We start from the raw sequence: 16,193 nt of genomic DNA, 5'->3' as shown, positions 1-16,193 counted from the left end.
TCTCATGTGTTTTCATGTGTCTTCATGTGTCTTCATGTGTCTCATATGTCTTCATGTGATTTCATGTGTCTCATGTGTCTTCATGTGTTTTCATGTGTCGTCATGTGTCTCATGTGTCTTCATGTGTTTTCATCTGTCTCATGAGTCTTCATGTGTCTTCATGTGTCTTCATGTGTCTCATGAGTCTCATGAGTCTTCATGTGTTTTCATGTGTCGTCATGTGTCTCATGTGTCTTCATGTGTTTTCATCTGTCTCATGAGTCTTCATGTGTCTTCATGTGTCTTCATGTGTCTCATGAGTCTTCATGTGTCTTCATGTGTCGTCATATGTCTCATTCATGTGTCTTCATATGTCATGTGTCTTCATTTGTCTCATGTGTCTCATGTGTCTTGATGTGTCTGGATGGAGCCTTTAGGATTAAAATGGGTCATAGAGGAGCAGAAATTCGCTATGACCACAGAGAATGATGCATATTTCGCATGTGAAATTAATGTGGTACTTCTGTAAGGTGTTGGTGGGAGGTGTGTGGGGGTGGTGGGATCACATGAACCAGGGGTGCTGCTGCTCTCTGCTCCAGAGGGCGCATTCATCAGGGTTTACAGCCAAATACAAGTTCAACAGATTCTGGCAGCCCAAGATGAGAGAGGACAGAGGGGAAAATCTCCAGCGATCTATTGTAACATGACAGGAACAATATCATTGCTCACTGTTAGTACCAAAACTCAGCTACTCTGTTGAAACCAGCAGAGTCTCACCTTGGGACAGTTTGAGGGGGGGGGCAAGCATTTAAAATGAATATGGAAAGAAATCAGGTCAAACAACATCATCATCTCACTAACCATTATCAAAATGTAACATACTGTATTGATTGGCAAAAGTAACTCATATTAAAATGTAATATAACGTTAAATGTCACCATATAGTATATCTAAGGTTGAAAATATCCAGTAAAAACTTTTAGAATTCTTGCTAGTAAGTATTATTTTTCAAGTATGTAGAAACTTTGTAAAGTAACTCACATCAACCTTACAAATTCACAGAGATTTAAATTAAGGCATCATAAAATATGAAGTTGAAAGGATAATTAGAGTAGCTGTTTTTGTCTAATGAAATCACTAAGAAACACATAAGCAAGCTGGGGGAAAGAAATCACATAAAAAAACTAAAATTTTGTATCGTCATCAGAACCATCTGTGCTATCAGTGTCCAGGGAGGGAGAGAGGGAGGAACGGACACCTGGTCAGTTGAATTTTCCATTACACTGATATGTGGTGGTTTGTTTACATATGAGACGTCATAGAGTGGTGTATAAAAGACGTGAAGGAGAAACAGCAGTTTATCTGTTTCCTCTGAAGGTGAAGACGTCTCTTCAGTTTCACTCAAAGGTGAGTTCACACAGGTGAGGGGGGACAGGTGTAGGGAGACAGGTGAGTTCACTCAGTGGTTGACTGTGTTTTTGTTTTATTTTCAGATAAGTCCAGTTTCAACAGAAATCTGTTCATCATTGAAGTTTCCTGGAAGTTGGTGAAAGGAGGAGTCAAGCAGCAGCTGATGCATCAAGGAGACCAGAAGGTGAAACAATATACAAATACTAACCAGAGGGGGAGGAAACGAAGTACAAATACTTTGTTCCTGTACTTAAGTATATTTTTAACATATCTGCACTTTACTTGAGTATTTGTCTTAACTTTATAACAACAGAACTTAAGGGAGGTAAGGACCAGGTCTGTACTTCATACATGTCTTATACGTGTTTCATGCCTGTTTCATACATGCTTTATATACGTGTTTTATACATGTTTTATAAGCGTGTTTCATACATGTTGTTAGACTCCACTCAGGAACATGTGATCTTCTGTTGTGTTGTTGGTTTGTGAGCTGTGGCTGTGGCTTTGGGGACAAACTATCTGTTTTTTTATCTTGATAAGCTCCACCTGTGTTGACTGTGACCACACCCCCATTACTCAAAAGGTCAAAGTTTTGAAAACATCTGTTCTGTTCCAGATGTTTCAAGTCGTCCTCCTCCTCCTCTTGGTTCCAGCGTTGATCAGCTGCTACGTTGCCCGATATCCGACTGACTGCAGCCAGACGTATGATATCAGAGATCCCGACCACAGCCGCCCCAACAATATCTACCCTGCAGGAGAGAACCTCGAAGTCCGAGTACGTTCACTTGTGTTTTTATTAGTGGACAGAAACATGTTCACCTCTCATACGTAGAATCATTAAACCAACATGTCACTGATACTGATCAACAGCCAGTGTTGGGGAGTAACGGAATACATGTAACGGCGTTACGTATTTAGAATACAAATTATGAGTAACTGTATTCCGTTACAGTTACAAATTAAATAGATGGTATTCAGAATACAGTTACATTGTTGAAATCAGTGGATTACATGACGGTACTTCTCTGTTTCACGAGTTTAATCACTGTCTCGTAAATCCACCGGAGGCAAAGCCCCCAGGAAGCAGCTGGAGACCAGGGCTGCCGTAAGAGCGCCCGGACCCCGGCGGCGTGAAGGAGCCTCACCGCGACCGGCTCGGGACCGCTACAGGCCCGGGACCGAGGCTCTGAGAGAGTTCCGTCGCTACCAGAAATCTACGGAGCTGCTGATCCGCAAGCTGCCCTTCCAGCGCCTGGTGAGAGAAGACCGACCTGCGCTCCCAGAGCTCCGCTGTCATGGCTCTGCAGGAGACCAGCGAGGCACGCAGGGTTCACACCGGACGCTGAAGCGACGCTAAAATAATATCACCCGTTGACCCAGTAGTATAAAAGCATAAAGTCACTTGTTGCTCCAACATTAACTGCAACAGCGTCCCAATTTAATGTCATCTATCTTCAAGAACTTCTCCGCTGTTTGCTCCGTTCAATGTCGGGTGTCGAGGGTAAATGACGTATTCTCCGCCCCCCCCCCCCCCCCCTCTCTTTTTATCTTTATGACTGCTTGTGTGTCTGTATGGAGGGGAGCATTTAATAATGTGATCGGTCAAATTGGTAAATTTAAAACTCCAGGACAACAGAGGGGGAATACAAACTATGGGATGCATGCTTTATCATTTATATCATATAAAATATGTCATCAATATCGTTTAAAATCATTTTTCAGTGTGTTTCCTGGAGCGATATGCTCGCGTCAAGCGCAAAAAATAGACTCGACGCCGAAACGATCGCTGCACGGCGCGAGGCAGCCTTGGCGCAGGGCGGGGCTTCAGCCTCCGGTGGGACCGGCACAGAGATGGGAGTGGATGGGAGCCGGACATCCAGCTGGCCCGACGCATCGGCGGAGAGAGAGTTTAAACTGCTGCTGCTCCACTGACTATAACAACGCCGCAATCATACACTTAAAAAATGCAATACAAACCGGAAGTATTCCAAGTATTCAGAATACGTTACTCAGATTAGTTAATGTAATGGAATACGTTACAGATTACATTTTTGTGCATGTATTCTGTATTCTGTAACGGAATACGTTTTGAAAGTATCCTTCCCAACACTGTCAACAGCACCTACTGCAGCCACATGAGGGGTAATGCTGTTTAGAATGCTTCATGTTTCACAGTTTCCTGCTGAATATTGGAGATAAACTCTGGTTTTTAATAACTTCAGAGTCTTTTGAACTGATCTCAGTTCAGCCTAACACTTCAACTGCAGGCTGATTGTGACAGTTGAAGCTATGACTCTCAGTCAGTTCTTCTCACAGGAGATGGAATCCACTCACCAGAGTTACAAAGAACAGACGCTCAGGGAGAGAAGGAGGAAACTTTCTCTTGTTCACACTCACACATCAGACTGACTTTCATCGAGCTGCTGCTTTCAGGAGGAAACGTTTAAATGAAGTAGACTCGATTCGTTCCATGATCACTGGTTTCAGATGAATCTCTGGGCTTCTATTGGTCAGTCTCACCTAACGTGTTGAAAGTGAAAAAGATGTGAGCGAAACATTTGAATTGATCAAATGTATTGATGTGTTGCAGGTGTACTGTCAGAAGAGTCCAGACCAACCAGCCTGGACAGTGAGTATTTGTACTGACTTTCAATAAGCGTCAAATCAGTCAGACTCATATTCCACTGTTTACCTGCTCAGGTGATTCAGACCAGGATGGATGGAACCGTCAACTTCTACAGGCCCTGGATTCAGTACAAGGTCGGCTTTGGTTCGGTGGATGGAGAACACTGGCTAGGTGAGAAGTGGAACCACAGGAACAGCTGAGAACCTTACTGTTAATACACAACCCCCTTGTGTGTGTGTGTGTGTGTGTGTGTGTGTGTGTGTGTGTGTGTGTGTGTGTGTGTGTGTGTGTGTGTGTGTGTGTGTGTGTGTGTGTGTGTGTGTCACAGGTCTGGACAACCTACACTATCTGACCTCAGGACCCAAGAAGTTTGAGTTACAGGTGGACATGAAGGACTTTGAGGGAAATAATGCGTCCGCGCATTACAGGATGTTCTCCGTCGGCTCTGAGTGTAACGGATACAACTTGACTGTGTCTGGATTCACAGATAAAGGAGCAGGTAGGTGTGTGTGTGTGTGAGAGACATTTATCATTAATCTTCTTTCATTCTGGAAAATAAAAAATGTTTTTCAGTTTTTGTTCTTTTAGTCAAAAGAAAACTATTTAAATCTTTTCCATGGACACTGTCCTGAGAGACGGCATCAAATCGACAGATAGAGACAGATAGAGACTTACAGACAGAGACCAATAGAGACAGACAGAGACAGATAGAGACATGTTTCCTTCAGACAAATACCTCGTTGATGACAGATATTTTCAGTCTATAACACTGTGTCTTCTCTGCGTCTTCTCTGTGTCTCTGTAGGAGACTCCATGATGACACACAATGGCATGAAGTTCTCAACCTTCGACAAAGACCAGGACCCAGATACTCGCAACTGTGCCTCTCTATACATGGGAGCTTTCTGGTACAACCAATGTCACCATGCAAACCCTAATGGGGTCTATCGCTGGAGGCAGGAGGAGACTCCCTTTGCTGTTGGAGTTATATGGCACAGTTGGAAAAACACCTATGGCTACTCTCTGAAGTCCATCGTCATGAAGATCCATCCTGCGCAGCCCTAGTTACTATCCAGGAGCAGCAGCAGACCACATGTTGATCTGTTTCAACATCTGTAGCCTTCATCAGTTAAAGTTAAATGAAATCACACGTTTGAACACTGAAGTTCAATTATAGCCTGCTGCATGTCCTCAATAAACATTACGCAAAAAATCTAATGTGACCTGATGTCTTTGTTTCATGTGTCGTCATATGTCTCATTCATGTGTCTTTATATGTCACGTTTCTTCATGTGTCTCATGTGTTTTCATGTGATTTCATGTGTCTTCATGTTTCTCATGTGTCTTCATGTGTCTCATATGTCTTCATGTGATTTCATGTGTCTCATGTCTTCATGTGTTTTCATGTGTCTTCATGTGTCTCATGTGTCTTCATTTCTTCATGTGTCTCCATGTGTCTTCATGTGTCTTCATGTGTCTCATGAGTCTTCATGTGTCTTCGTGTGTCTTCATGTTTCTCATGTGTCTTCATGTGTCTCATATGTCTTCATGTGATTTCATGTGTCTCATATGTCTTCATGTGTTTTCATGTGTCTTCATGTGTCTCATGTGTCTTCATGTGTCTTCATTTGTCTCATGTGTCTCATGTGTCTTACTGTGTCTTCATGTTTTTCATGTGTCTTCATGTGTCTCATATGTCTTCATGTGATTTCATGTGTCTCATGTGTCTCATGAGTCTTCATGTGTCTTCATGTGTCTTCATGTGTCTCATATGTTTTCATGTGTCTCATGTATCTTCATGCGTCTCATGTGTTTTCATGTGTCTCATGTGTCTTAATGTGTCTCATATGTTTTCATGTGTCGTATGTGTCTCATGTGTCCCTTGAAATATATTAGAGATAATATCAATATTAAATGTTAAATTTAAACCAAAATATTGCTGTAAATCTGGTTAAAATGACTGGTTAAAAGAACAGACCACTTTTTAAAGCATTTCAAGCCAAATATATAGTGAAAATATGCTTATGTTTTCCGCACTTTACAATCGTTTTTGGCAGAGGTACAACAACATGGCAATCTGTTGAGTATTCAGTACATTTCATTGACTTTGTTTACTGCTTGACAAAAGTTGCAGAATGACTGACTGTCAGATTTATATTGAGATCCCTAAAAACAAGAATAAAAAAACATATTCATTCCTCTTTACCTCCTACAGGTGGATATAATATAGCAAGTGTTCATATAAGAAATAACGTTGCCATTTAACATTTTGCAAACTCATTCACTCAAGTCCAGATGAACAGTTTGTAACTAGGCAGTAACTCTAATGAAAGTTTCTTAACTAAGTTTACATACTTCCTTCCTATAGTTGCAGATCAGCAGTACATATAAATATAGTCTGGTTTTATACTTATTAGAGGAGGATGGTCAAGGGGAGGTGGGAGTGAGGCTGATTTTCTCATCTGGCTTTTTGTGCTCGGCAGCTTTACGGTTACAGGTATTTTTTATGAAGTTTTTTTAGATGCCAAGAAAACCCCACACACTTTTATTGAAAAGTCTCCGAAACATGTGGGGAGAATATTCAGGGAACATACCAAGAAGAATAAGATTCCGTTGAAGTAGAGTTGATGTGTTCATATGTTTTGCTGTTTCACAGATGATGCACACTGACAGGCGGCCATTGTTCCTCACCTGTTTCATTCCCCATCACTTTGTTGTCTCAGTGAGTGAGCGTAGCAGGAGCATCTTTATTAAATTCACAGTTTAAAGAAGTTTTTGCTGCTGTTTCACCACTGGAGGAGGATTTCCCAGTTTCACACACATGCGAATACAGCATGAGACATTTACGCAGGCAGGGAAACAAATTCAGTAGATGAGGATTCTGGTTACCAACCCAGCTGTGGGTGTTGCTCAGACTGTGGTTTGGCTGCATTGCGACAGTGAGTTGGAGAGCTGGTAACCACCAAAACAAAAGGCTGGACTGGGAATCAACCCCTCTCTCACTGTTGGTGCTTTTTACACCCATCTCCTCCATGAGGCCATCATTTATTTTCCTCATTCGTAGCCTCACTGTCATCCCTTTTAACTGATGCATTTCCTTTAACTCGCTGCTGACAGTAAACACCAAACAACCCCCTTCAGAAACCACGCTCACTATTTCTGATGAGGATCATAGTTATTAATAATAGAAGATACAGACAACCCCTGAGCTGCCTCTGCTACATCCTCACCTCCACTGCCTTCTGTTCTCAGCAGTAACAGGTGCGTCACCGTTACTTTGCCCTGTAGCGCCTCCCTATGGTCACTTTAAAAATGGACGAAAGGTCCATAGTTTGATTTTGTTGCCATCTAGAGGCGAAGGAGCCACACGTCTCGCTCCTTCCCAGAAACAATGTAAAATCTTTCGGTTTGGTATGGCCCATGAGACTAAGTGTAAAGTCAGTTATAAATGTAATTAAAAGTGCTCTGGATGTTACAACGGTCAAAAATGTGTTCTCTAATTCCTTGGATCTGTCTCCCATTGCACCTAAGACAGTTAAAGAGCAACTTTCATTTGATAAATTTAATTTGTTTTAGTTTTCATTTTAAACTGTCTCCTATTTATTTCTTGGTGCCGATATCTTATTTCTCCATTTTGTTCATGAAGCAGTTTTTGATGTTTGATCCAGAAGCTGCCATTTGAAAACAGAGGAACTTACTGGGAGGAAGATGCAGTCAATGACAACACAACTTGCATGCAGAATTATTCATTTAACACGATTGAATCTCCTCAGATTGTATTGTTTTCCATATTGAACTATGTTTTCTTTTTCTTTCACTATATTTCAAGTCATTTCAAGCTTTGAAGCATTTTCACTTTGACATGAGACACAAATAGTTCTTACTTTATTTATGACACAGAAGACGGCGCTGTGGTGGAGCACGGTAACATTGATAGACAATAAATTCTTCCTGGATAGTGTCATTTAAAATATGCATGTTGTTCTCAGCCAGATTGTAAAACTCCAGTGACCATCAGGGGAGATCAACATTTCCAGATTCCAAGACGGCCAGTTTAACATCACGTGTTGCACGTTTTGTTAAAAGAGCAAACTTCTCACGCAGGCAGAAATGAACACCTCACCTTATAAGAGAAAATCATGAGCCCATAACTTTGGCAAAAAGCACAAAAGGTTATTGTTTATATGCTTATATTGTTAATCTCTCTCTCTCTGTTTGTGTTTGATGGGCTTGGACAGATTGATTTTAAAAAGGAGACCTCACTCTGCTGAGTAGTTTGATTCTTTCTGGCTGGTCACAGTGTCCTGAGTTGATTTTTCATACATTTATTTGTTCCAGGGTGTTACAGCCACAATGAGGCTGACAAAAGATCTGCTCCAAACATCCCGGAGTGGCCTCATAGATCTTTTGTATTTTATTTTATTTAAAAAACTGCTACTCATGCTTCCAGAAGTAGACAGAGCTGAAGGTCAGTAAAAGTACGTGTGGGGGTTCAGTCTCAGGTGTTGTCCTGAAAGGGCTGTCTGCTCTAACATGTATGTCCTCAGAGCTGCTGGCCCATGTGTGTGTGTGTGTGTGTGTGTGTGTGTGTGTGTGTGTGTGTGTGTGTGTGTGTGTGTGTGTGTGTGTGTGTGTGTGTGTGTGTGTGTGTGTGTGTGCGTGTGTGTGTGCATCTGTGTTTTATTACGTAAGAAATAAAAGAAAACAAAGAGTCAGACAGAGAACGACAAGGTGGAGTGAGCCTCTAGAAAACAAGAGCAGACTGGGCTGTGATGAGAGGGGATTACATAATCTATAATAAGTGGTTAGCATGTAAATCTGTCCGTGCTGCAGACTGACTCTGATGTGAAACCACGCTTCTACTCCATTAACTGCGGTGGCTTCATGCTGCCACTCGGGACCGCACGCTGATGATACAGACAATTAGCTCTGTGGTCTGGAACAAGATGGACGTCCCCTAATGACGCATGACTTTTGTCGGTTGTTGTTGACTGAGGTAATTTGTGCAATTACATGTTTGGCTGCTTTTTCATCTCTGTTGCCAAGTAAACAATCTGTATCACACACGATTAGAAATAATCGCTGTTTGAATCTGACGGAACAATCTCAACTCAAAGTGTGTTCAGTTCCCAAACTGCTCTGGAACAGGCGATCTCACCACAGCAGTAAATCTGAGTGTGTATTCAGCGACAATAAGTTACACAGTTGGCACGACTGCAAATGTCTGGCCAGCACAACAAAAGTGATGTCATCCAGAGAAAATGAATAAATAAAGCAATAGTAAAGCATACGTTTGTGTCCAATCCAAACCCTCCATCCCACATGTGATCACTCTCACATATATTCAAAAGAGTTGAGAAAATCCTCAAAGAAAATCAAAGAGTCCACTGTCTCGGACGCTTAAATGTGGCTGAAACAATTCATTATTCAGTCCAAAGAATATTCATCTGCAATAACTTAGTTTTTTCCAAATCTCTAATGGTTCTGTGGTCCCAGTGGTTCACTGCGAGGACCTGCTGCTTCTCTGTTTTAAATCCTTTTCCTCTCACAAAACAAGACATGATCTGAGGCTGGAGAAGGTTGTGTTGCACATTCTCTCTGGTTTAGGATTTTTCTTTTACAGACCGAGGAATTGATCAACAAATATTTGCAGCACTAGCTGTTTTTCTAACAGACGTTGTTATGACTCTGGCTGGTTTCGACACGAAATTGAGCACGGGGCCTTTTTCTTTCCTGGGTATTGCTCACTTTACCAACGCTCTAATGTGCCCACAGACACGGGAGATATCCTGAGGCTCCTTACAAATTTGGTTTCGTGCTTCAGAATCATTGATAGAATGTTTCTGGCTCCTAACAACAGAACTGAGACGTTTTTTTTCTGAGTGTTTCACCGGGGTGGGCATTTTATATTTGAAAATGTGCTACAGGAATTATAGTGGAGCCAGTTTGTTTGAATGGGCCCAATGGTGCTAATAAGTGTTGTTAATTTCCTGGAGCTTGTTAGCAGAGGACATCTTTAGCTGGATTGTCAGTCAAATTCAGCGGTGGCTGTGGCTCTGGGTTGGTTTCTGGGTCTCAAGGCACTGCCACAAAGCTTCTCTCTATGTTCTGCTGTGTATACTGTACTTGATGGAAACTTGGATATGAGGGGACCAATTGAATTTGTTCTTTTACCATGCATGGGGCCCCAACAAGATATTTATCAAGAGAGGTGACATTTATTTTTAACTTTAGCTTTAATCCTCAGGAGACTGCAAACAGAACACAGAACTTTACATGAATCCCTAGATGATGCAACACGGCTGAAAGCTCATGAAAAAGTGAGTAATTGCCCGAGAAAGTGTATAGCCGAATCTGGTGTGACATTATTTCAAAGAGACATTCACACATGCTGATCTCCACTATGGCAACATCATTCTCCGAATCACTTTGACTTTAGCAATTTGTCTTCAAAGTAAAAGCACAATGCCATTTCGTTGCCAGTGCATAATTCCAGGGTATATTACAGAACTTTAAAAAGTCGTGAACTTAGGTCTGAAGATTGTATCGGTTTCTAAACAGACCTCTGAAAGAACCAACATAAGCTCTGCAGGTGAAGCTGGAGTTCAGACTGTCAGTGGCTTCCAATCCAGGTCACATCCCAGGCTGATATTTGTTGCCTGGCAGTGATACATCACAGGAAAATACATCAATTTATGTTTTCAAAATCAAATCTATATCAATTAATGTTACAAAAACTAACTGGGATGGTGACATTTAAACTGTGAAGCACTTGTCCAAGCCTGAGTCAGAAGTCAGATGAGGACATAAATGTCATATTTGATTTGATTTGTGTACATTTTCAACAAAACACACTCATGCCTTTGTCTATATTCCTCGGTTTCTCAAATTATCAATAGTGTTCTTTACAGTTTTATCTGTAAATCAAATGTCTGAGGAGTAATGCAAAGCTGCCCTGCAATGGCCTCCCATCTCATCCCAACCCTCCTTTGTTGTTAGAGAAGTGGAACTGAACACAAACTTCTCCAAAAAAATGGGTCTGATCTTTATTAAGGCTTGTGTAGAGGTTTTTATCCATAATCTCCTTGTTGTTGTTGGACATGAATCATGAGTCTGCAGGCTACAGCAAATTAGTGGCAGGCTGCCAGAGCACAGAAAATAGAGATTATATGGAATACAGAGATTTCTGATGAACCTCAGCACTGTTAGAACCAGGCATGGGATACACATAAAATTACATCTCATAAAAAATAAGCCACCTACTCACCAGCCTGCTGTAAAATGTAAAACAGCCTCAGGACAAAAGAACGAATGTGAGCAACAGTTGGATGTCTTAATAAATCATGTTTGGTAACTTTATTGTGTTGGCAGATATGTTCAGGAACCACGAGCAGGCATTTTAAAAGACTGTGACACAAAGGGTGAGAGGAAAAAGGGATTCAAAGTGTTCATATTAACACAACCACATGTTTAAATGTCTGATAGACAACAAGACACAAACGTGAACACCAGTGCAGAGGAGAAAGGAAATTACGGTTAATCATTATCATACATTACTATGAAAGACTTCAACATAAACTTGTGGAGAGTTATAAATCCATGTAAACTCTGCTGTTCTAAGTTCTAAGAGCAAACAGCACTGTGCATTTTTCAATTAGGAGTTAAACATCTACCATCTACTGATTGAAGCAGGAAAATACAGCAGCCACCACATGACAAATAACGATCTATCTTACTTGGGTTAATGATGACGAGGCTTTAACATGATCCTTTTAACAATTATTTCTCATTCCGTTGTATCTCAACATTCTGGTTATTTCTACATATGAAATGATCACATACCAAAACAGTTGGCTTTTCACAAACAAAAAACCCCAAAAGTTCCCGGTTCTGATGTTATACAGACTTTTCTTGTTGTAACATAAGTTTTTGCACATTGTTATGATTAAAATATCCAGTCTATGCAACACACAGTAGCCAACAGGCAGGAGATTTTTTTGGCATTATTGTTGTGAACTAATTTCAGATTCTTTTGTGCAGATTTATGACCACTATGATGAAAAATCAAGATAAGATGAAACATGTGATCTTATAATATTAAAGGATGTTGTTAAAGCAGTGATACAACGAGCACGTACGTTTCTGTCTCTGTGCCAGTTGTAAGAAGCAATGTGATCATGTTCTGTGGCACTTTGCAGTTTAATCATATCAACATATATGGAATTCCTTCATCAGACAGAATGAGAAAGTAAATATAAGACCCTCCTAACATTCTGTAACATACAACAACTGTAACATACAACAACTGTAACATACAAAAACTGTAACATAGAAAAACTGTAACATACAACAACTGTAACATACAAAAACTGTAACATAGAAAAACTGTAACATACAACAACTGTAACGCTTCATAGTTCAGCAGTCGCTCACAATAAAAAGAAGAGTAAACAGGTTCACCACAGGGAGCTACAAGGGGCTGCTTATCAGGGTCACACCTGCAGGACACACCAAACCAAACTTCCATCAACCTCCCTGTAAGGCAAAACCTAGGGGGTAAAAAGCACTTCACAATACTGCAGGGGGCCCCTCTCCTTCAGCACCAGCTCCTTCTTTTATGGTTGGAATTCAGAACAAGACATTATGTAATATTTCAAACACATAAATAGGTTAATAAATACACTGAATCACAAGTAAACACCATGGAAAGAAACAATGGAATTTAAGACAAGGTTGCGGGTATAAGTGCAAAAAAAATGGAATGATCAAAACATTAAAATATGGCCTTGTTTATCACCACAAACACGAACAAAAAGAATGTTGGCAGAAAATGGTGATGTACTCTGTGCTACATCATTTGTGTGTGTGTGTGTGTGGGACAATGCTAAGGTTACAACGTTTTCTTTTCATTCTTTATCCAAGTGGCACTGACCACAAATAAGGCAATAAGATAAGGCAATTTTCACAAATATGAAAACCTTCAAAGTTTGTTTACAGTGACTGAAGATTATGTGGTGACCCTCTTCAGATGGTTTCTAAGGTGACTGAAGGACGAGGGTTCGGGCTCATGTGGCCATCAAACAGATCTGGGGCTTGTGAAGTGGAATTCCAGGATTTCATTTAGGCCAATTGGGGGAAATGAAAACATGTCATCTATCTTTATTTAGAATCTATGATCATGATTATCTGCTGACTGTCTCACAGCTCATATATACCCTGCCTTTACTTTGATAATCAACAGAATGAGTAAGAATAAGTGAGTTAGTACCGATGATCAGATGCTGTTATTTAAAGAGCAGCACAACAGGATGACAACACTGACTTATGTTTCTGACAAGTTTGGTTTATATTCGTTATTTGATGATTAATAACAGGGTGATATGTCATGATTAACAATTGAGACTGACTCGTGATTAGTCGAGCATGGACATTGACAGGACCCAACTACCACTGCTCATATCTATGTAATATATATTTTAAATTATATACATATTATATTTTGGCTTCACTTCGTCGTCCATCTTTATAGACAGCCTATGTTTCAGAGTATAACAATTTTGTGAGCTATGGTCCTCAGAGTCACCAAATATCAACCCAGTTAAACACCAATAGTAGATTCTGGACCAGTATGTTTGACAGCTCGCTCCACCATCGTCATCAAACCCCCAAATATGGAAATATCGTTGGGAAGAATGGAAATCTTCCTTCCAGTAGAGTTCAGAGACTCACTGAAGCTGTTCTGGTGGCACATGGTGACCCAATGTCTTTCCAAAACAATTTATGTTGGTTTTTCTTCATTGCACAAGAGAATATCCTTCTATGTAATTTACCACCACTTAAAGGCCTGTGGTTAACCAGCCTGCCAGCCCACTGTTTTACATTAGCCTACAAAAAAGTTATTGACTGGAGCTCTGCCAACAGCAGACGTCCTTCGTATACCTGCTTTTGTGAGGCTCGGCTCGCTTATTATTTAGAAATTTACTGCACCGTGGAACTTATTAAAAGAACCTACCTGGAAAGCCAGTAAAATACATTATGGCCAACTCTTCATTGCAACTCACATGTACTTTTCCTACATTCGGTTAGTTGCAGGCTTAAAATCACTGCAAGAGACCTATGCTCCACTCACAAGGAAGAATATTGTGTTAGAGTCACAATTGGGTTTATACAGAGCCAGCAGGACACTGAGGAATGAAACTGTCGTCAACAGCTTAATCTTGGGGTGATAAATCCTGCTTCACTAGATGACAGATAGAGGTGTGAGGACTTGTTCCCAGAGCCCGTGGGAGGGGATGAGGACAGAGTGTAAAAACCATCTGCAGTGAGTTTAGTCAAAGCTGGACGTAGACAACGGACAGTGCTTTGCCACATGTTTGGATCGCACGTCAGACACATTCGATCAAACACAAACCAGGTGCTCTTGTGTAATTAATGCTTCCTCAAACATGTGTCTTCGTATACAGGACACTGTGCTCAGGAGACTCATGGCCGTACATCAATACATAATTGGAGACAGGGCAGACTGACCTCGGGAGATTAAAGTGGGGACAGAGGATATTCAGTCTGACTAGAAATATTCACTCACACTGTGATCACATAACGTTAGCAGAACGGGAGCATCCTCGACGTCACGCTGCTTTACAGCATCTCATCTGAGCTGAATGACGAGTCAGCATGATGAAAAATAAAAGCTGGGTTTGCAGGTGTTCTTGTGGGTGGTCGCCTCATGCCAGCAACTTCTCAGGGTTTTTAGAGAGGGTCTGCAGCAGCCTCCTCTGGAAGTCCGCCTCAGGTATTTCAGGAACCAGGAACTCCAGCAGAAGGTCAAATATACAGTAGACCAGGTGTCTAAGAGAATAGGAGCGGCACATTACTATTTTCATTTGAATTAGACCTGGTCAGGATATACTTTGATAAAGTGGCTGAGGTAAATTGAAAAACAAATGATCAGGATCTTATTTGAGTTTGTGTCACAGTCTTTCTGTATGTAAAGAGGACATTTTAAGTTATTTCAGGCTGTAGATGAACACAAAATGGATCAGATTTGTTTGCATTGTTGTATGTTGCTTAGCCTCTATAGGTGATAAACATAACCAAACTGTACTATGTGCATCCTGAGTTGGTAATTTAAACATCAAGAGGTGATTACTTACGATAATATATACACAGCCAGGTATTTTATAACGCAAAAAAGTACCAAACAACAGCTACCAATATATATAATCTAATCGGGACAAAATATGGTCTTCATATTTGACCTTCAGGGTGGATATCAAACTAGAAGCCTTCACCCACCACTGCAGATTTAGTCTACATACAGTTTATTTCCAGACTCATGAGGTATATAATGAAGACTTTAAAGGAATTTGATGAAGGGTATATTAAGAGCATTTTAGCCTATTTGGCGTATGAATTCTTGAGTTAGGACCAAAAGACATCACAATCACCTTTAACCTCTTAATTCTTATTTGTTCATCCTTAAGTCCACATCCACCCAATTAAGGTGGTTCGAACACAGTAACACTCACACTCTAAAAGGCTCATATAGGAAAATTGGGTAAAAAGCTGCCTTTTGATGAAGCAATCGTCATGCAAACATATCACTGAAATGATGACGAAGCAGAGCAGAGTGGTAACAGAGGGCGACAAGTTCAGACACTCCGTGAAAATTGGCCTAAATAATGATTTACTGCAACGTAATTTGTCCAATCCTCCCGTAGATGTCCCTACTCTTATCCTGATGTTCAACACCAGAAGTAACAAAGTCACCTGAATGTGATAAAGAAAAGATATATTCTGTATCTGTCTACGTGTATCCAATGTGCTCCCTGTCCATGTTAGAGCTAAAGGGAGGTCAGGAGGCTCTCGCACAAAACTGAGACAAAACTGCTGACTAATGATATAGTCCATGATTACAAAGGACATTATTACATACAATACGTTTGAAACCAGTGGCCATCAAAATTCAACAATTTTTTGTAAAAACGAAATGTTGGAAAAGTGAAGGCTTCTCGTCCCCTGGTTAGCATCATGATCGAAGGGAACAACGTATGGTTTGTTTCCATCTGTGAACCATTTCCGACCCTTAAACTGTTGTTTAGTCAAGAGCTAGAGACTAAACAACAGTTCAGTCAACAGCCTGTTGTTTAGTGGACAAACGAGTCTTCGCTGTATGATG

The 16,193-nt window shown here is 40.7% G+C and overlaps 2 protein-coding genes across 2 annotated transcripts in view; one reads left to right on the top strand and one right to left on the bottom strand.

The window, feature by feature from the left end:
* The first annotated feature begins 3,982 nt into the window (after positions 1-3,982).
* On the top strand, positions 3,983-5,080 carry LOC133003673 (microfibril-associated glycoprotein 4-like). The gene is made up of 4 exons (XM_061073464.1): positions 3,983-4,018; positions 4,090-4,186; positions 4,344-4,514; positions 4,821-5,080. The coding sequence occupies exons 2-4, from the start codon at positions 4,105-4,107 to the stop codon at positions 5,078-5,080; spliced, it is 513 nt and encodes a 170-aa protein (XP_060929447.1). The 5' UTR covers positions 3,983-4,018; positions 4,090-4,104.
* A 6,259-nt stretch (positions 5,081-11,339) lies between these two features.
* Positions 11,340-16,193, bottom strand: part of snx19b (sorting nexin 19b) — a gene marked incomplete at its 5' end in the record, with an annotated part of 31,060 nt that continues 26,206 nt past the window's right edge. The window contains one exon of the mRNA XM_061073551.1: positions 11,340-14,863. Coding sequence (XP_060929534.1) covers positions 14,740-14,863 — 124 coding nt within the window. The remainder of the gene's footprint in view (positions 14,864-16,193) is intronic.

Source organism: Limanda limanda, chromosome 6 (genome assembly GCF_963576545.1).
Source record: "Limanda limanda chromosome 6, fLimLim1.1, whole genome shotgun sequence".
Lineage (NCBI taxonomy): Eukaryota > Metazoa > Chordata > Actinopteri > Pleuronectiformes > Pleuronectidae > Limanda > Limanda limanda.
This window is presented reverse-complemented; position numbering and strand designations above follow the sequence as displayed.

What these genes read in the sequence shown, in the direction of transcription:
- LOC133003673 (XM_061073464.1), top strand. Translation starts at nt 4,105, where the DNA reads ATGGATGGAACCGTCAACTTCTACAGGCCCTGGATTCAGTACAAGGTC. An exon ending in GGATGGAGAACACTGGCTAG is followed by an intron (nt 4,187 to 4,343) that starts GTGAGAAGTGGA and finishes TGTGTGTCACAG; the next exon opens with GTCTGGACAACCTACACTAT. An exon ending in ATTCACAGATAAAGGAGCAG is followed by an intron (nt 4,515 to 4,820) that starts GTAGGTGTGTGT and finishes GTGTCTCTGTAG; the next exon opens with GAGACTCCATGATGACACAC.